Source organism: Cavia porcellus, unplaced genomic scaffold (genome assembly GCF_034190915.1).
Source record: "Cavia porcellus strain 051 isolate PalLab524CR breed Dunkin Hartley unplaced genomic scaffold, mCavPor4.1 scaffold_9, whole genome shotgun sequence".
Classification (NCBI taxonomy): Eukaryota; Metazoa; Chordata; class Mammalia; order Rodentia; family Caviidae; genus Cavia; species Cavia porcellus.
The window spans coordinates 56,418,739-56,439,474 of NW_026947492.1; the positions used below are offsets into that span (position 1 = coordinate 56,418,739).

The following is a 20,736-nucleotide window of genomic DNA, read 5'->3' on the forward strand; positions in this document are numbered from 1 at the left end:
GTTACATGTGTAAAGCCCTATGTTTGATTCTCAGTACCACAAACAAAATAACAAACAATTAAAAATGATGAGCAGATATTTTAATAAATTTTATGGAACTAGGATCCTCACCATTTTACTTCAGTTAATTTGACATACTTCTCTAGGTATAAACATGGCCTCTCTGAAAACTGGAAAATACTACATAAAAAGAAAACAGTTTTAGTTTTATGACATTCCCTGATAACTTCAAGTAAATTAGACTAGAAGAGTAGAATATAAATATTCTAATATTGGTGGCTAGACCAATTTTGTTTGCCTTAACATAAAAAGAGTGGCAATTTAAAGATGCGCCAAAGGAGACAGAGCAACCACCTTCAACTGGCTGAAGGTGTAAGATTTTTTAGATGTCCTGGAGGAGCTTCAGGAAGGATACTAGATCCATTGTTCTTAGTAGCTTCATTTGTTCTTGTGCCTTAGAACCCACAGCAAATCCTGGGAAATGACAATTATAGAACCTAGCGGTAGGTCTGAGCTTGCTTATGATACTCTGTGTAGCACTGAAAGACGACAGTGGAAAAACCACCTAGAATCCCAAAACTAGCTTTTTAAAAAAAATGTTGGGAAACCGTCCATGAGGTTAACATGACAACAGTATAAATCAAGGCTGACACACAGCTAAATGCTGGCTCACAGAAGACCATTTTGGACATCAGACTTTGCTAGTCCTTACTTATTTAATAAAATATTAGAAAAAATATAATTCACATGGAATCTTTATCAAAAAAGAGAAAAAAGTTAATTTCTTATAACCAGCACAAATTGTTAACCTGTTAAGAAAAGCCCAATTTCCCTAGTACTCTAGAACATAAATACATATAATAATCTGTTTCTTTACAAACATTTTAAGATGAGGACGAAGAGGACAAATAAGATACAGCCAGGAGCAGAACACCAACCAGTGTCAATTCCTCATTCTCTGTGTGGTTGGCAGCACTAGTTGGAAAGTTGCTCTTCTGTTGTGATGGTCATGGTGTATTTGAATATATTGACTTTTAGGGATTTCTCATCATCCTGCTAGACTTATGTAGATATTTTTTTGTTCTCTTCATAGAATAGCCATCAGTGCTTTCTGAGAGGCTCAAACATGATCACTGGCCAGATTCCAAAGAAAAACTGTGAAAAACAAGTTAGGACAAAATGAGAGAAAACTGCTCCACATTGTTATCCATGAAAGGAATAAGATAAAACAAAAAATAAAAAACCCCATTGGGCTGTGACTATAGTGCATGGTAGGTTTGCTAGTGACTGTCCTATTGTTATGAGGCCTAACCACAGCATACTCCTTCCAGACTTGCACTAGATCTTGGATACCACTTTCATTTAACTTGTTAAATGTATCAAGCATCTATAAATGTGTCAAGCATGGAAATGGACAAATAATCTCTATTCCTTAAAACAACTATACAATGTAGCTATTAGGAACTCCCTTTTATTGTGTAAGGAACTCAGGCTTAAGTAAGAGACTTGTCTGAGGTCATGCAGTCACACGTAAAATTCAAAGCTTGTGTTTGCTCTATGACTGACCCCTTTCTTCTCATCCATCCCATCCTCTCAATACCCTCCTTTACCAATATGCACACACACGCACTCTCTCTCTCTCCTTTAGGATGTGGACTTACTTTTACTTTGGGCCTGTATCTCAGGTACAATGTTCTTGTATATAAGCTGAAAGAGAAGGGGAAAGGGAAAACTCATCAGGCTAATTTTTAATGCCTACAAATTGGTTTACTGACAAATTTAACCAAAGTGCCTTTGTATATATAAGGAACAAATATTGGTATAAGTTTTGTAAGTTAAGTATTTTTTGGATTATCTTCCCCTGCAAAACATTTGACAAGATGCTAAGGAAGGCAGGAAAATAACCTCAGGATGTTTATAATTTAGTAGTGACCATCCCATTAATGCTTGGTATGTTCTATCCTTACTTGAGGATGAGAAAACAGCATGATGGTGTACAATTCTGCCATACAAGGATAAATTTGAGTCATTTGTAGGAAAATGAATGCACTTTAAAACAATAATGCTACGTGAAATGAATGACACAAAAGCTTAAGTATTACAAATATTTCTTTTATATGAGAAATCCGTAAATAATTTAAAAAGCAAAATTAAAGATGGATAATAAGAAACAGGGATAAGATCTTTTGGAAATGGGGGGGGCATGAGACTGGGGCAGATGCAGAAAAGGGAGAGGAAGGGGAAATAAAAAGAATTAAGATGTGTTATGCACATATACCAGCTCTCTATGATGAATGCAACCATCATGTACTGCAAAAATGTACTAATAAAAATAAAAAATAATTAAAAATAGAACCCAAATAAAAGGGACTTTCTAACGTCATCCAGTATCAGAGGCAAAATTGGAACATAAATTCCTGATACTGTGACATTTTATACTTAAACCATTCTTTTCAAAGGAGAAAAAAAGTAAAATACCTCCAATACCAGATTTAAATGTTTCATACCTGAAAAGGATGTGAAGATAAGAACCAAGGCCAGTTAAAATATGCCACCATGCATGAAACTGTGTGGTAACACCTAGGATAGGTGGCATCTTCTTTCGAAAGTTCCTATGAGGGGGTGGATCACCAAGTTAAATGCTGACAGTGTTAAAAGCATTTTGAAATACCATTCTTAAATATGTTAATTATTTAATTTCCTCCAGTCTGTGTTGTTTTTCAAAGTGTATTATGAGAAATATAATTTCTAGTAAGAACTTCTACTAGAAATAACTGTATTCAAATTAATGTAAGAAACATTATAAAGTTTATTGCCCTCTTAAAAAGATTTTTAATGTGCAGTAATAATGAAAGGCTTTGGAAAGTCCTACCATAAATAAAGGAGTTTATTTTTTTCAGGTAAACTACTAATACATGGAACTTATTTTTTTCAGGTCATACTTATTATCACTTCATGACACAAGTATTTTCTAGAATCCACTTTGGGAAACACCTGTCTAGTTAGCTAGTTAGCTATCTACTTGAGAAATAGGATATATGCTCTTTTTTTATCACCTTGGTATAGAACCACATATTCTATGAAATCCTTTCCTATCTGTCCAGTGGCACACACCTGCACTTGTGAGGCTGAAGCAAGAGGAATGCTGCAAATTCATGCTACCCTAGGCTATATAGTGAGTTCAAGGCCAACCTGTGAGACCCTGTCTCAAAAAAAAATCCTTTAATATTTATTATTTCATCTCATAGTCAGTGATTCTTTGAGAAAGCTATTATTAGCTTTGCTGAGCAGATTAGGAACTTAAAATTCAGAGAACTGAGCTATGCAAGTTACTCAGCTAGTGGCACAAGTATGTCTCACATTATAGATCTTTTTGATTAAGTGTATAGACTGTCTTAACATTTCTTAGAGGAGAGAAACCTATTCCACATGTCAAATTATTTTTCTAGATATCTCCATGAATTTTTGAGACAGTTACCATCTTTAAGAGCTTGTATTATATGCTAGTGGTTCTCACTTAGGGAATGATGACCTTCTTAGCAGTATGAAAGCTCTATTATTATTATTTTATGCGATACCGGAGATTGGTCTCTTGACCTCGCGCTTGCCAGGCAGGTGCTTATGCTGCTGAGTTAAATCCCCAGTCCCTAGTATGAAAGCTCTGATAGAGGTTCTGCTGGTTATTCCTGATTTAGAATTATATACTTAGATCTTAGTTTTCTAAGTAAGGTGCATTATTTGTCTTTTTTTTTTCTTTAAATATTTTTGAGATGAGGGTCTCACTATGCAGTCTGGGTCTCACTAATCAGGCTGGCCTTGAGCTCACTTTGTGGCCCAGGCTGGCCTCGAACTTACAACAATCCTCCTGCCTCAGCCTCCTGAGTGCTGCCATGACAGAAGTGCGCCACCGTGCCCCACTTGTTTGTTTACTCTTAAAGTCTAAGTTTACTCTTAATGTTTACTATAGAGAATTTCACACATGTGCCAAAGTAGACAAAAAATAATATATCTATTACCCAATGCCAATCATTATTAATTTAGGTTCAAACCTTTATCCATTTCTCCTCCCCATTTTACTTTGAAGTAAATCCCAGATAGTGTATTATTTTATCTCTAAATATTTGAGTATGTATCTTTAAAAGATAAAAGCTTCTTTAAAAAAACTTTAAAATATGACCACATAACCATAAAACCATTTTCACACCTCAGCTAAATAACAGTTCTTTAATATCATCAATATTTAGTTTACTGACCTGAGTTTCAAATTTCCCATAAGTTTTTATTTTTTTTATTTTTTGGTACCAGGGTTCAAACTCATGACTGCATGCTTGCAAGGCAGGCGCTTATGCTGTTGAGTTAAATCCCCAGCCCTATATATATATATTTTTTATAGTTGGTTTATTTGAATCAGGATTTTAAAAAGGGCTAACAATAGGGGCTGGGGATTTAGCTCAGCGGCATAAGCACCTGCCTTGCGCGCAGGCAGTCGTGAGTTCGATCCCCAGTACCGCTAAAAAGGAAAAAGACAAAAAAAAAAAAAAAAAAAAAAAGGGCTAACATTGCATTTAGTTAATACAGCTCTTAAATTTCTTATCCATATGTCCTGTTTTGTCCCCCACACCACCCTGTAGTTTATTTGCCACAGAAATCAGGTCATTTAATCTGTAAATGTTGCCAGTCTGAATTTTACTGATTTATACCATCCTGTGGTGCTATTTGATATGTCCCCATCCTCAACGTTTATGCAGAATTGTTGGATCACAGAATCTTTAGTGAGCATGACCCATTAATTTAATCTACTTAGTTTAGTACACTCATTTTAGGAAAGCCGAGGCCAGAAAGATAATCGTGGTTAAAGTCCAGAGCCCTAAGTTTAATATTCAAACTTATCAATACATAATTGCTGACAAGACGGTAAAAGTAATACTAACCTTTCTTAGAAAAGAACATTAACCATATAAAAGTGAAAATTTATATATATGTATTCAAATGCTTGTTACAAATCACTTTTTTTTTTGTACCGGGGATCAAACTCATGACCTTGTGCTTGGCAGGCTGGTGCTTATACTGCTGAGCTAAATCCCCATCCCATAAATAATTTTCTTTATAAATCATTTTTATTTACTCAATAAAGCAGACTAGGAATATGGGAAAGATGTGGTCAAAATGAGAATAATGTACAGTTGTAGGATGCATGCACACAAAATACCAAAGCCTTTAGAGGTAATAAAATACTCTCAGGTTCAAACTTTTAAGTAATTTAAATAGGCTATTTCTAGAATTTAACTTTATTGTGTTGTACATACCTTCTAAATATCAACACTACAAAAATTCATTTTAGGGTATTGATATTTCTATATGTCTATGAAATTCTGTTTAATAGAATGCTTCTAAGAATATTTCTCAAGGAATAAAATATATCTTACCTCAGTGAATCACAAAAGATATTATCTATGTTCCAAAATAAAAATCCCAATAAAAATATACCCAAGGATGTATAACCCAGCCCTCTAAGCCATGGATAAACCCTGTGGGGAAAAAAGAAAATCAAAATGAAAAATTTCCAAGTCATACCGTGATCAGAAATTGAAGCCAACATTTTCACGAGAAGGAAAGGTTTCTATTAGCATTAAAAGAAAAATCTATTAAATTCTTTAATGTATGTGTGTCTACCCCCCACATAAACACACATATTTTACAGAAACAGGGTCTTCCTATATTGTCCAACTTTGACCTTGTACTGCTCAAGTGATCTTCCTGCCTCAAACTCCCAAGTCTGTGTATCTGCTAAATGTTTTTAACCATTAAAAGATACTGAAAAAAAATAAGCCACAAAAGCTTTGCTCAGTATTTCTGGAAGATAATCCATAAGCACCCAACAATTTTTTTCACACCATGGAAGAGACAGAAGGATGAATGATTAGAAATAACATGCACTTAATAATATGTATTAAATGCTTACTATGTGCCAAGCATTGTTCTGAGCCTGTGAGACAGTAGCAGTGAAGACAATATCTCTGACTCGGTGAACATATAATATAGTTGGGGGAGGTAAACAAGTAAGTAGATACATAACTGGTTATAAGTGGTCTGCAGAAAGCCAAGGCCTGATAATGATACTCAAACACATATCCTCCCCTCACCAAATCTTCAAATACAACATTTGAGGCAGGTATTCTTTTTCACTTCACTGCTGGAGAATCTGAAGCATGGTGAGTTAGTGAAAACAGGAATAGCAGCTTATTTATTTTATATAGCTTCTATAAGATAAATTGTATACTGTATATTTAAAGTATACATCTGGTGAATGTATGTGTATATACCCATGAAACTACCTCGTAATCAAAATGTCTGTCACCTCCAAAAGTTTAGTTTGCATTATTTAAAAAAGGGAACTATAACATGTAAACATATTGTATATCTTCTTTCATTTCCTGTTTTGAAATTCATCCATGTTGTTATGTGTGTAGATATTTCATTCTCTTTTATTTCTGAGTAACATTGCACTATATGGTTACAGCACAATTTGTTTATTTGTCCAAATGCTGGTGGAGCCAGGTATGGTGGCACATGCCTGTAGTCCTAGTACTTGGGAGGGTGAGGCAGCAGGATTGCTGTGAGTTCGAGGTCAACCTGGGATACATAGTGAGTTCAAGGAGTCTCACTATATAGCAAGACCTTGCCTCAAAAATAAACAAAACAAGAGCCAAATACTGGTGGAATTTTTGTTTCTAGCTTTCAGCCATTACAAATAAAGAAACTATGAACATTCATGATTAAGACTTGTACAGAAATATGCTTTCATGTCTCTTGGGAAAGTGGAATGGCTGGGATGTACGACACATGAATATTTGACTTTTTAATATAATGCTGACTGTTTCTCCCTTTTATGTGGTCTTGGAGATGGAACCCCAAGATGTATTCCGTGCCTCCCCAAATGTTTTCCTAAGTACTGGCACCAATTTCCATTTCCATCAGCCATGCATAAACGTTTCAGTTGTTCCACATTTTCATTAACACTTGCTGTGTCAGTTCTTTTCACTTTGGCTGTTCTAGCAGTGGTATTCTACCACTACAGTAGTGTTTCACTGGGCTTTTAATATGCATTTCCCTAATGACTAATATTACTGACCAGTTTCTCAGGTACTTATTTGTTATCCATGTCTTCTCTGACAGTGCTTATCTGCCTTACTGAATTGTATAAGTTATATATTCTATATGTAAGTCTTTGTTGGGTGCACATTTTGTAGATGATTTCTCTATGCCTGTGACTTGCCTTTAATTTTCTGAATGCTGTCTTGAAGAACAAAATTTTGTCGTATTTTTATTTTTTGAGATGAAGTCTTGCCTTCTTTGGATTTAAGCCGTCCTTCTTTCCCAGTTGCCTGGTTAGCTGGTACTACCAAGTGCTCACTATTGGGACTGCCAAACATTTATAATTTTCATGAAGTTCAATTTTTCAATTTTTATTTTTTATTGTTCTCAAACATTGAATTACTTGGTTCTTTTATTTACTTATTTTTCTTTTTTTTTATCGGTACCGGGGATCGAACTCACGCCTGCCTGCTTGCAAGGCAGGCGCTTATGCCGCTGAGCTAAATCCCCAGCCCCCCATTACTTGGTTCTTTTAAAAAATTTTTTTTGGAGACAGGGTCTCACTATGTACCCCAGGCTGGCTTCAAACTCACAGAGATCATCCTGTCTCAGCCTCAAGTGCTGGGATTACAGATATGTGACACTATGCCCAGCTTTCAACCACTAGAAGGACATGCTGGATGGTTCTTGGTTTAGCAACTTTTTTTTTTTTTTTTTTTGATTTACATACAGTTTTGGTTTTGTTTGTTGTTTTACTCTGTAGTGGGACCATAAAGTTTTCTATATCATTTTTGGTCAAGGGCTGCAGTACAGTTGCTCTATAGTAAAATGAACATTGTTGGGGCTGGGGATTTAGCTCAGCCACATAAGTGCCTGCCTTGCAAGCAGGCAGTCGTGAGTTCGATCCCTGGTACCGATGAAAAGGAAAAAGACAAAAAAAAAAAAAAAAAAAAAAAGAACATTGTCCTTCTAGGATCTGTCTCCTCAGCATGGAAAAAAGAGATTTTTTTGGTTCTTTTTAACATGAGTGCTTATCTAAAGAGTGAGTACACTTAGGAGCCACTGGGCTTAAAGAAAGAAGTAAACAAGGCCCAAATACTTAGGCACTGGGTGCTTCTTTCTCCATTTCCCAAAAGCAGTCCTCTGCTCTAAACTCTATCCTCTTAGGGACCTGATAAAAGAACTAGTCTGGGGCTGGGGATACAGCTCAGTAGCACAAGCACCTGCCTGACAAGTGCAAGGTCTTGAGTCTGATTCCTGGCACAAACACAAAACGAAACAAAACAAAACAACAACAAACCCCTGCCCCCCAAATAAGAACAAACTAGTCTGATGGAGGTGTAGGTAACAGTCTGATAAACTGGATTTGTATACAGCCAATGCCAAACCCTTTGAGTTCCCAATGAGATACATCGAGCCCTCAGGAAATTGCTAGTTTGAGCTTTCTAGTATCTTGAAAGTGGTTAAAATGCCCATAAGCACCCAAATGGTTCCATCATACACACCATGGTAGCAGGTGACATGGACAGAACATTGCCTGCATGTACATGCTGAGGAGGTTCCTGAGAATCTCTGAGGAGAACCAAAGCAACTGCCAGCAGCACTTCTCCACCAGGAGATCCTCTGCATCCCATGTAAATGACAGTCTGTCTACTGCACGCTAGTAGTTGGCACTTGTCTAAGTAGTATCTGACTTGGTACAGTGAACCTCCCTGGACACTGCTCTGGTTACTTTGGCCATTGCTGCCTCTTCCAGTCCTGCTCAGCTCAATGGTCCACTTGAAATATCATCTCTGGTTGGCTACCAGGAACCCCTGGGCCACTGCTAGCAACTGCTACTTCCTAAAGCCAAGAAAGTCCTCATCTTAAGAAGTATCTTATTGCCAATGATTTTTATTTTTATGGTTTATATTTTTTGTATCCTAATTAACAAGTCATTATTTAATGGTTGCAAAAACTTGTGTTTTCTACAAGTCTTATAATTTTAGCTTTTATGTTCAGGAATATGATTCATTTTTATTAATTCAATTTTTGATTCACTTTTAGTAGTTAAATTTTTATAATGGAGTCTGGACTAAAGCTCAGGGGTATAGTACTTGCTTTACATATGCAAGGGCCTGGATTTAATTTCCAGCACCACAAAAACAAAGCAAAAAAAAAGATTTCCAAACTTAAGCAAAAATAAAAAGCTTATTGTTTTCACAAGAATATTCCACTTTTGGGGCCAGGGATATAGCTCAGTGGCACAAGTGCCTGCCTGGCAAGTGGAAGGTCCTGAGTTGGATTAGTTCTAAAAAAAAAAAAAAAAAAGGATATTCCACTTTTCCACAAAATTGTTGAAAAGGTGAATCTTTCTCCACTCCTTTGCCTGTTTACTAAAGACCATGGTGTACAGGTCTGTTTTTAAATGTTGTACTGATCTTAACTTCATCCTTAGTACCAACATTATCTTAATTGGTGCAGCATATAGTCACTTACATAGGGTTAAGCTCCTCTTCCTTTTTGTGCTGGAAATGGAACCTCGGTCTTGTGTGCTAAGCACAAGCTCTACTTCTAAACTACACCCCAGACCAAGTCTTCTTTGTTCTTTTAGCCATTCTAGATCTTTTGCATACCATGTAAATGTCAGAATGAGTTTTATTAAATGGAAAAATGTTTTGCTCCATATAAGTTTGGTTGACTCTAGAATTACAGGATATAAATAATTTTTCCTTAGAAATTTGAGATCACTGATCTATCTTCCAATTTCTAATGTTGCTTTGGCAACTTCAAAGCCATTCTGATTTCTGACCTTACAATATGTCCTCTTGCCTCTCAACTCTATAAAGTTGTGGGATTTTCCTTGTTACAGGATTCCACAACTATTATGGATCTATTCCATCAACTGTGGTGGGTATTCAATCCAGTAACTCATGTCCTTCAACTGTATTTTCTTGAGTCATGTCTGTGGCTTCTTCATTTCCATTTTATCTGTCCTCTGCTTCCCATTTATTTACTTATTTATAGCAGGTACCCAGGAATCAAACTCAGGATGTCTTGCTTGCCAGGGAGGTGCTGTACCACTGAGCTATACATTCGTGGGCCATGACTCCCTTTTAAAGACTGGTTCTTTTATTCTGGCTTAACATTATCTACTCATGGCCTGGGCAATGTAGCTCAGCGCTATGGTGCTTGCCTGGCAAGTAGCAGAGTTTGATTCCCAGTACACACACACACACACACACACACACACACACACACACCTATTTAGTAATATTCCTCAAGGATCTCTTCTATTTTCAGTTTTTTCCTCCTTCTATTGCTTTCTTTATTTTATCCTGCATTCATAGGTTTTTGTTTTTTTTTGTTTTTCCTAGGTGCTGAATGCAAGGCCTCACTCATGATAAGCAATTGCTCTATCACTGAGCTACATCCCCAGCTCCAAAGTGGATTTTTTAAACTGGACCTTTCAAATCCTTCAATTCAGTTTCTCATTTTTATCACGGTTATATTTTTTTAAATGTTTTGAGATTTTCTAAATCTTCCTTTTTAAAACAGCATCCTATTCTTTGTTTTTTATTTTTTTGAGACAGTGTCTGATTCTGGGTTGCCTTGAACTCACTATGTAGCCTAGGCTGCCCTCAAACTCGCAGCAATCCTCCTGCCTCAGTCTCCCAAGTGCTGGAATTATAGGTGTGTGCCACTATGCCCAATTTAGCATCCTATTTTGATTCACAGGAACAGTATTACCTGGGGGAATATTAATGGATTGATTTTTTCTCTCTGATATTTTCTTATTCCTGCATAAACTGGTTCTTCCAAGTTGATTTTTTTTCTTTGTTACTTGTTTTGGTCTCTATCTTTTATATTTGATATGCTTATATTAGGCATTTTCTCTTCACTTTTAGGAGTCTAAAAAGGGAAACTAAAAAGGTGATTATAGCCCTAAGCATGTGAAGTCTCTGAACTAGTAATCGTCACTATTTTGCTTGGCTAACAGTTGGGGAATCCCAATATTTAACCTTTTGGGTTTAAGACTCAACTTTCTGCTCAGATCTTGTCATACATTCCATAGAACTGATCAATTGCAAAAATCTGAAGTTTTACTTTAGAAATAGTAAATAATCTACCTAGATGTATTTTTGTCAGGCATTGTTGAACATGTAAGTACCACATCAAAATAAGGAATTTAGGTGACATTAGGCATTCCAAACACAGAATGCAAAAACTTCCAGGTGGTTTATATCACTGAGAGTTCCTGCTTTAGGATTGGCTTTCCTGGGGCAATTTAAGGAAGCTAACAGCAGTCTGCTTCCCAGCTTCTAAACATTTTTGTCTTTTTAAGCTTATGCCTTTTAATATTTTTGTAGTAATCTTAGTAGATTTAGAAGGAAGCAAAATTAGATACCAGATTACTTTAAAAACTGTGTTATCTCTTTCGCTAATTAATTTTTGCCCCTGATTATTTCTATTCTTTACTTTTCTTAAGTTTACTATTTCTTTCCTTCCCTCCCTCCCTCAATTTCTTGTTCTGGGGATCGAACCCAGTGCCTTCACATTGAGCTGCCTCCCATGCCCATTTATCTTTTATTTTTTGAGACGGGATTTGGCAAGTAACTCAATTGCTCATGCTGGGCTCAAACTTGTGATCTTCCTGCCTCAGACTCCTGGAGTACTGGGATCATAGGCATGTACCAGCATGCCCAGCTGGTTTCTGGTTCTTGAAGTTAGATGTTTAGTTTATTAATTTTCAATCGATTTCTAGTGGAAACATTTAGATTATAAATATCTTCAAAGAACCACTTTAGCTATGTCCAAATCTGATGTGTAGTGTTTTCATTGTAATTTAATTCTATGCATTTTTTCCAGTATTATTTCCTTTTTTTCACCCCTTGAGTATTCGATGTGAGGTGGTTTTTGAGACAAAGTCTGGCTGTGTTGCCTAGACTGGCCTTGAACTTCTTAGGTTCAGTGAGCTTATTGTTCCAGTTTCTGATAACTGGAGCTGTTAAGTACTGAGCTTTCAAACACATGGGCTATGATGAATGGTTTCATTAAGTTAACTACCCTGTACCCAGATAATGTGCACAACATCAACTGTTTAAAGTTTGTTGAGTTTGCTCTAAAACTAGTATCTGGTATATTTAACAATAATTCATGAATGCTTGAGAAGCGACTGACTGTGATAGTTAACTTTTGTATCAATTTAAGTAAGAAATGCCCAACTGATTGAATTAATATAGTTCTAGGTGTGGCTGAATGGATTTAATGAAGATAGAAAACCCATCCTGGGGTCAGTGATACCAGTCAGTTGGCTTGCTGCCTGCATGGAATAAAAAGGGGAAGAAGGAGTCTCACTTCTGTTTCTTGGCAGGAGTTTTAATCTTCATTACCATTTCCAGACCCTTCAGCCTCCCAGCGCACTCTTCAGCCTTTCAATGCTTCAATTCAGCCTCTCTTCCAATGAGACTCTGTAGTTAGCACCAAATCTTCCACCTTTGCCTGCACAGACAGCCCTTCTGCATTCTTCCACACCTGATCTTGTGGGCAGCCACTGTGAGCCTACTTTATATATGATATATTTATTGTATTGCTTCATCTGTTACTGAGCCTTGACTAATACATTGGCTTTCACTTTATTTTCAGTGTCTTGCTCAGATGGACCTTGAACTGATAATCCCCTCTGCCTCAGCTTCCCAAGGATCTGAGATTACAGGTGCACTACTGCAACTGGCTCCTTATGCATGCTTTAATTACTAAGAGTATGAGACAATTTGGTTATTGTTACTCAGATTTTATCTATATCCTTATTCATTTTTTTGGTCTGAGTCACTGAGATTGTTTTTCCTGTTACTGAGTTAGAAAAATCTCCACATAAAGGAGTATTATCTTTGTAATTCTGTCAAATTTTTGTAAGTTAAATATTTTATTACTGATACAGAGAACATATTTGCTTTAAATAATACCTTAAATTTTTGTGTATTATTAAAATTTCTAATCCAAATTTCTTTTGGATTCAGTTTTTAGAATCGCATTAACTCTTCTCTTTTCTTGGAAGATATTAGAAAATCAGTTACTTTTTAGTGGGTATTGAAATTGTACATGTAACAACTAAATAATAAGAGCTTTAAGAAAACTTTGGTCATCCCTTTCTATCTTACATGCTATTTTGCCTATCATTTTAGTTTCATTTTGTGTATTTTTCAGTCTCAAATTATACATTTATTTTAAACAGTTGCAATATTTTGTTCAAATATTCTTATTGCTTTATCATTTTTTATTCTCTCTTGTTCTTGCATCTCAGTTCTTGCTCCTTGTAACAGTTGATATATTGTGTCAACTTGTGAAGTTTAAAAATTTAACTAAGTGATTTAGCAAGGGGCATCCTGAGCTGTTGTATGAGGAGTGCAAGGAGATGGTGTGGGTGTAAAAGACCCATCCTAGGGGTGGAGGCTGCATACAATGTAACAGAAGAAAAGAGGCTTGTTCTGTTCCTATTCTTGCTCTTGTTTCTTCTGCTATTTTCTGCTGCAATGAACTGTTGCCCACCCTGTCTTGGAGCCCATTAATTATGGACTGAAACCTTTGCAAACTGTAAGCTAAACAAATCTTTCCTTCCTTATCTTTGAGTATTGGGTGTTTTGTCCCAGCAATAAGAGAAAAGTAACCAACACACACTTCTGAAGAGTATCTTTTAGGTCTTTTTAGTGAGGTACACATTAGTCTCCTCTGATATTCATGGGGTATGTTCCAAGACTTCTAGTGAAGATAACAGTTCACTGTGTTTTGGCTTCTACTGTTGCTGCTAAGTTTACAGTAGGTTAATTATTAATCCTTTGTTAGTAACTTGACTTTTATTTTTAGATGCTTTTATGAATTTGGGGTTTCAGTAACACCAGTAGATTTATTTTCATAAATATCAATCAGTATTCATTTGCAATTAAGAAAAACAACTCTTTTTTAAGCAGAAAGTAATTTATAGTTTCATTCACAACAAAAATGCTAACTGAGCAAAATCTTTCCTGGAATGATTCATGGACACAATTGTATATAAAACTTGGACAAATGAAATTTTTCTTTGTCATAATTAGGAAGCTAGAACATCAGAAAGCCTTGAACCAATTACAGTATCAGTATCACAGATAAAAGTAACTGCCATCACATGGTTTGCTCTAGTCATGAGGCATATTCTATATCCACACCAAAAGTGGATGTCTTACATATAACCACCTCTTCTTTCTCACTGAATTTGGTTTTCAAGTCTTATATAAATACATGTGATTGGCAGCACCAGAATGCTATCTGAAACCTTAACTGCAAAGGGGATACGGGAAATACTAGCTCTTCAGTATCTATAGCACAGGAAGACTGACTTTATGAGGATTGGAATGATGTTGGAGAGGGCTATCTCTCATATATGCTGCACCTCAGAAAGATTTCTTTCATTTGTCTTGCTGGAATTTATTGTTCTTGAAGATGGATTCATGGGTTTTATTGATTACAGAAAATTCTCTTTTGTTATCTCTTTGGAGGAAACTTACCCTGTTCTTTCTTTTTGAAACTGCAATTAGACATGTTATTTCTCTGATGTTTTGTGTTTTTTTTTAAGACTTGCTTTTCTGTTTATTCATTTTTTTTACCTGTGCTGATCTTTTTTAACTTATCTGTTGAGTTTTTTTAATTACGATTTTATTTTTCATGCCAGTTCTTCTTTTATATCTTGCCTTTCAATTTTTAATAATAATCTGTTACTTGACCTCATTTTCATTTTATCTTTTATTTCATTAAACACTTTCTAAATAGTTTTATTGTACGTCAGCATCTCAATTGAGGGGATTCTTTTGTTTTTTGTTTTTTTGCTTATGGTGGTTTATTTCTTCTGGTGATTTTGGGATTACTGATTATGTGTGTATATTTAACCTTCATCTACAGAAATTCTGAATAGCCTACAATTAGAATACATGTGCTTCTTTTTATGTATAATTAATTAACTAATTGCTTTGGTACTGGAAATTGAACTTAGTACCTCACACTTGCCAGGCAGGTGCTGTGCTATTGAGCTATATCCCTGGCCCTATGAATAATTATTTATAAATTATATAGTTGTATTAGTATATTTTATTATAAACCATAAACAGAAAGTCATATAGTAATTAAATAAAATAACATTAAAATTTTAATACTTTCTTATTTCATCTCAAGAGATATTCAGCTCAGCCTCTCACTCTATAAATGATCATCATACAGTGAAAAGTCATGATCTTCTGGATCATCAAAGGATAATTTTTTTCTAAGGAGACTGTTGTCATTTACTGAGACTGAGAAAATTAGAGACTGGACTGTATTTAGGATTCTTCTCCCTCTACTGCTGTTTTCTGACTTTTTTCTTCTATGTTTGTTAGGAAGGGGAAATGGTTGTTTTTTTTTTTTTTGCAATTAAAAATTATTTTAAAGATAGTAAAATCTAACAAAACAGAGCAAAGCCAATCAAAACAAAGCAGCAAAATTGATACAGAACTTCAAAGTAGGATGCTAGGAAAACAACAATAGCTACCATACTATATCTTGTTATCTTCACAATAGTTGTCCATTCCATCAAGTATAGCAAAATCAAACCAAAAGAAAACAGAATAAAAGCAATCAAAATAGAATATTTTTACAAAACAATCACATAAAGCAGTGAGAACAACATTGGATTTCAAAGACTAGATAGAAGGAAATCCCCCATATTTGCTGTAGTGTATATTGTCATCCTCCATAGAGATGCTCAGATCACTGGCCTAGGCCTGCAAAATCCACCAGACAATACAAGCATTTGGTTGCTTTATGCATCTCAGTTGCCACCAACTCAGCCTGTCCTCTGAACCAGCAGGTTGTCTGGGGGAGGTTGATTCTCAGCCTGCACACTAGTAGACTCATAGGAGGTACCAACTTTTCTTTTCCTAGAGGCCATGTAGCTTGCACGGCTTATCAGAAAGGCTGGCTACTTGGCTTCTTGTTGGATCCTCCTAGTCCCAGCATGAGAAATGGTTCTTTAAAATCACCTAAATTTGTTTTGTCCAAATCTCACAGGAAAATGGATAGATACTCCATAAAGATGTGCCATGGATATTTTGCTGTTTTTCATACTCCCTGCACAGAATTGGAATTATGCTCACTTTGGCTGGAGAGGCATGCAGTAAGTAGTACTTAAAGTTAATCTGAAAAACTGGCATCACTTGGTTTCTGCGATTAGGTGACTTGGGAACAGCCAGGCTCCCAAGGGCATGGTGGCATTTCAGAGGTACCATCCTTTATAAATTCTCAGAGAAGTCATTTTTTTCTACCTAAAACTGAAGTCCAAAGGACAAGTGGCACTGCTATCTTCTTTTACTGGAGAGCAAAACTTTTTCTGGCCCAGCCATTCATTGACTATATACCTCTTTGATGGTACTGGGCTTGTATGTATATATGCATGCATAGTGATAGAAACAGTTTCAGCTGCTGTAGTGGGGCTATTGAAGGTAAAGGCTGTGATTTCTTAGTATCTTCAAATGCCATCAAGTCAACTACGACTTAAGCATTCACTTGTCACTCTAGTCTGCAGCTGCTTCTTTAGATGTGATGCTCTGAAATTTTCTTTTGTTTTCCTCTCCTTTCCCTCCCCCCCAATCCCCACCTTTTTTCCCTTTTTTATATTACTGTGGATTGAACCCAGGGTCTTTGCATTGAGCTACACTGTAACCCTTTTTGAGACAGGGTCTCACTGAGTCATTCAGTGCCCAGCGTAGATTCAGTTTTGCCACCCTTCTGTCTTAGCGTCTCAGAGTGCTGGGTTACAGATGTATGCCACCATACCTGGATTGGAATTTTCTTTATATCTGAGTTCAGCTCAACATTTAAAGCATTATATTTTATTCAGATTTTTAAAAATTAGAATTAAAATGTATTTTATTACAGGAAGAATTTGCAGATATCTTCCCAGGCATATTCAAAAAACCAAACAGCAATTTTTAAAATTTCTAGTTGATATAATCCCAGTACTCAAGAAGCTGCATGCAGGAGGAATGCCATGAATTCAAGGTCAGCCTGGACACCTAATGAGTCTGAAGCCAGCCTAGACAACATAGTGAGACCCTGTCTCAAGAAATTATTTTTCTAGTTGACAATTTGGATAAGCAAAATCCTAGGCTCTGGGGATTACAAAGTGAACCAAGACTTTAGAAGTTTACAATGTGATTCAGCAGATGGCCAAGTAAACAATGAACAATGCTAACTGAAATAAATACTAAATACAGATATAGATAAAGAAGTGGTGGCAAGGCAGATTAAGGAATGCATCTCAATTTCTCATTTTCTGTTTTTTGGTGGTACTGGAAATTAAACCCACTGCTATGGCATCAAGCTAATTCCTATCCCTATTTATTACTGGGGACTGAACCCAGGGCCTCCACACTGGGTTACATCTGCAGCCCTTTTATGGGGAGTGGCTTGGAAAGACAGGTCTTGTTAAGTCATTAAGTTATCCAAGCTGGGCTTGACTTGAGAGCCTCCTGCCCCAGACTTTCAGAGTGCTTCCCACCCTCACCCCTGGCTCAATGCTAAATTCTAAGCAAAGAAAATTACCAGATGCATAGAGACATTATATGACCAAAAGGTCAATCCACCAAGAAGGCATAGCAAATCTATGCAGCAAACAATAGAGCTTCAAGGGACACAAAAACTCATAAAAGAAGATGGAGACAAATGCTAAATCATGTAAAGAGACTTCAACATGCCTTTTTCAATGACTGATGGAATTACATTGGAAAACCAATAACAATATGGAAGAACTCAACAATACCACTGTGCATTCATGAGTTAACTCACTGGGCTTTGAGCACAAACACTGCACATTCCAGAAGAAGGATTGGCCCTGGACCAACTCATGGGACATATAACATCTGATTCCTTGAAAAATGCTGTACAGTATACCTGAAACTTTGTATACTTACACTTTGAGTCATGCTACATAGTTTGTGCTAGTATGATTTAGAGTGAACACCAGTTTGTGTCTGATCAAAATCATTAAGTATAACAGCTTTACTGAGTTTTGAACAGAACAGTTCACTGAACATGAGGGTGGTCTTGAGGAACCCTGACATTTTAAGTAACAGGACCTAGTCAACATTTAGAGGAAATTTCCCTGAACAATACCTCAATACTTTTTTTTTTTGGTGGTAGTATTGGGTTTGAACCTAAGACCTTCACAATGAGCAACATACTCAGCCCTTTTCATTTTTTATTTTGGGGAGGCATCTTGCTGAGTCATCAAGGGTGAGCTTGCTTAACTTTGATCAGCCTCAGCCTCCCACAATCTGGCCAAAAATATAAATTCTTTTCAAGTATTCATGCAACATATACCAAGATATCCTTGGCATAAATATTCTTGGTATAGCTCTTGATCCATCAAATAAACCTCAAAAATTTAAAAGAAATGAAAGCATACACAATATATTCTCTGAGTATAATGTTATCAAATGAGAACTCAAAAAGAATGTTTACAAGAAAATATCCAAATGCTTGAATGTTAAACAGTAAACTTCTAAGTAATCAACAGATACAGAAAAAAATTTCATGGGACATTAAAAAAATACATATATATATTACCTAACTGAAAATTTAAAAATTAAAGTACAACGAAGTTATGATACACAGCTAAAGCAATACTGAAAGGGAAATTTATAGCACCCAAATTGTCATAAGGAATATGTAAAGTCCGAAATCAATAATATAAACTTCTACCTTAAGAACTTAAGAAATAGAAGAGCAAAACAAGCCCACAGAAGGCAACAGGAAGAAAACAATAAAGAGAATTAATGAAACTTAAAAGATGAAAAATATAATAAAAAAAGTGGGTGTTTGTTTGCTCTTTTTTTTTTTTAAACTTTTTATCGGTACTAGGGATCGAACTCACGACTGCCTGCTTGCAAGGCAGGTGCTTATGCCGCTGAGCTAAATCCCCAGCTCCTGTTTGTTTGCTCTTGAGACAGGCTTTCTCTATGTAGTTCAGGCTGGTTTGAACTCACTATGTACCCTAGACTGCCTTGAACTTGCAGCAATCCTTCTGCTTCAGCCTCTGGAGTGCTGGGATTATAGGGATGTGCCACCATGCCTACCAAAAATGTTTTTATAAAGAGCAATAAAATTCGCAAGGTTTCTCTGAACAACTACTGTGAATATAATAATATGCAATGTGTTTATTGTTATTCTCCTATTAGCCTGTTTTAAAATTTTTTTCTGTTTAAAATTAAAAAAATATTGAGAAATGTTTAGCAAGGCTGATGAGACAAACAGTACACCAGCAATAACATGAATGAAACACAGTATCACTAAGAGACCCTGCAAACTATCTTTATGAACTCTTTTTGTGAACAGTAAGAAAATAGGCAAAGACATGAGTAGATATTTTGCTAATGAGGATATTTTAATGGTACATCAGCACATAAAGGTACATTCAACACTAGTAACCACTAGGGAAATGCAAAGTGTAGAGCAGTGACCCACATATATTAGAATTGCTGAAATAAAAAAAGGTGATGACAATAAATGTTGGTGAGGATGTAGAGACTGGATCACTTAGACGTTGCTGGTGGAAATGTAAAAATGGTAATGCTATTCTAGAAAAAAAGGTCAGCAGTTGTGACAAGAAACTAAAATAATCTTTATATAATCTGGGAATTCTAGAAAAATGAAAATTTATATCCACACAAAAAAATAGACAGATGTTCACAGCAGCTTTATTTATGATAGTCCCAAACTGTAAATAATCTAGATGTCACTCTACAGGTGAATGGTTAAACTGTGATACACCTATACCATAAAATAATACTCAGTAATAGAAATGAATGAACTATTAATATATTCAGCAATCTGGATTAATCTCCAGAGAATTATGCTGAGTTCAAAAACAATCTGAAAGGTTATGTATTTTATGAATGCATTTACATAACATTCTTAAAATTATAAAATTATAAAAATGAAGAACAGATTAGTAATTGGCAGGGGTTAAGGAAGACTGAGGGCATGGTGAGGTGGGAGAGGAGTAGGCGTGGCTATAAAGAGGTACAGGGATCTTTTTACAGTAATAGAAATGTTTTGTGTCTTGACTGTATCAATGTCAAATCCTGGGTGGGATACTGTATTATAGTTTGTCAAGATATTACCAAAGAAGAAAATTGGTAAAGGGTACAGAGGATCTCTATTATTTATTGCAAATATATACATTTCTACAATGTTTATAAAGTGGGAAGTTTTTTTTTAAAAAAAGAAAACCAACAAAATAAAAAACAACAAACAACCATATCATACTACTTTCCTATTGATGAACTTGCTTGCTGTATGGGCAGGATTTATGTAAGGTATTCTCATGAATGTTATTTCATTTCCATAAACTCTTATGAAAGATTAGGGTTGTTTCTCAAATGATGTGTCATGTATTTCTTTGTAACATTAATACCCTTCCCTGAGAGGTATTATGTCAAACAGGTTTCCTAGTAAACCTAGTTTCAGGTTACCTAGTAAATTATAATGTTGCAGAACAACAAAAGTTGTTCAAGTAAATTGATTCACAACAAAAATTTTTTAAACTGTAGGACTGTTCAAAGTCTAATATCCTGGTAATAACTATATATGCTCAAAAAG

General features: G+C 35.7%; 1 protein-coding gene and 1 long non-coding RNA gene across 9 annotated transcripts in view; one reads left to right on the forward strand and one right to left on the reverse strand.

Moving 5' to 3' along the window:
- Nucleotides 1-20,736, forward strand: part of LOC106027392 (uncharacterized) — a 68,424-nt gene that overhangs the window by 12,484 nt on the left and 35,204 nt on the right. Inside the window, exon 2 of one of the 2 annotated variants that reach the window (XR_010049833.1) lies at nt 12,721-12,790. The exons of the other annotated variant lie outside the window; for it this stretch is intronic. This is a non-coding gene — a long non-coding RNA (uncharacterized LOC106027392). The remainder of the gene's footprint in view (nt 1-12,720; nt 12,791-20,736) is intronic. 2 annotated transcript variants of the gene reach the window in all.
- The window catches only part of Acer3 (alkaline ceramidase 3), a 139,332-nt gene continuing 119,293 nt past the window's right edge, over nt 698-20,736 (reverse strand). For 6 of the 7 annotated variants that reach the window (XM_063256445.1, XM_003468540.5, XM_063256446.1 and 3 more), the window contains 4 exons: nt 5,427-5,528; nt 2,508-2,612; nt 1,662-1,707; nt 698-1,155 (listed from right to left, as the gene is read on the reverse strand). In XM_063256445.1, coding sequence (XP_063112515.1) covers nt 1,102-1,155; nt 1,662-1,707; nt 2,508-2,612; nt 5,427-5,528 — 307 coding nt within the window. In that variant the 3' untranslated portion in view covers nt 698-1,101. The remainder of the gene's footprint in view (nt 1,156-1,661; nt 1,708-2,507; nt 2,613-5,426; nt 5,529-20,736) is intronic. The other variant, XM_023564620.2, reaches the window with a different exon arrangement.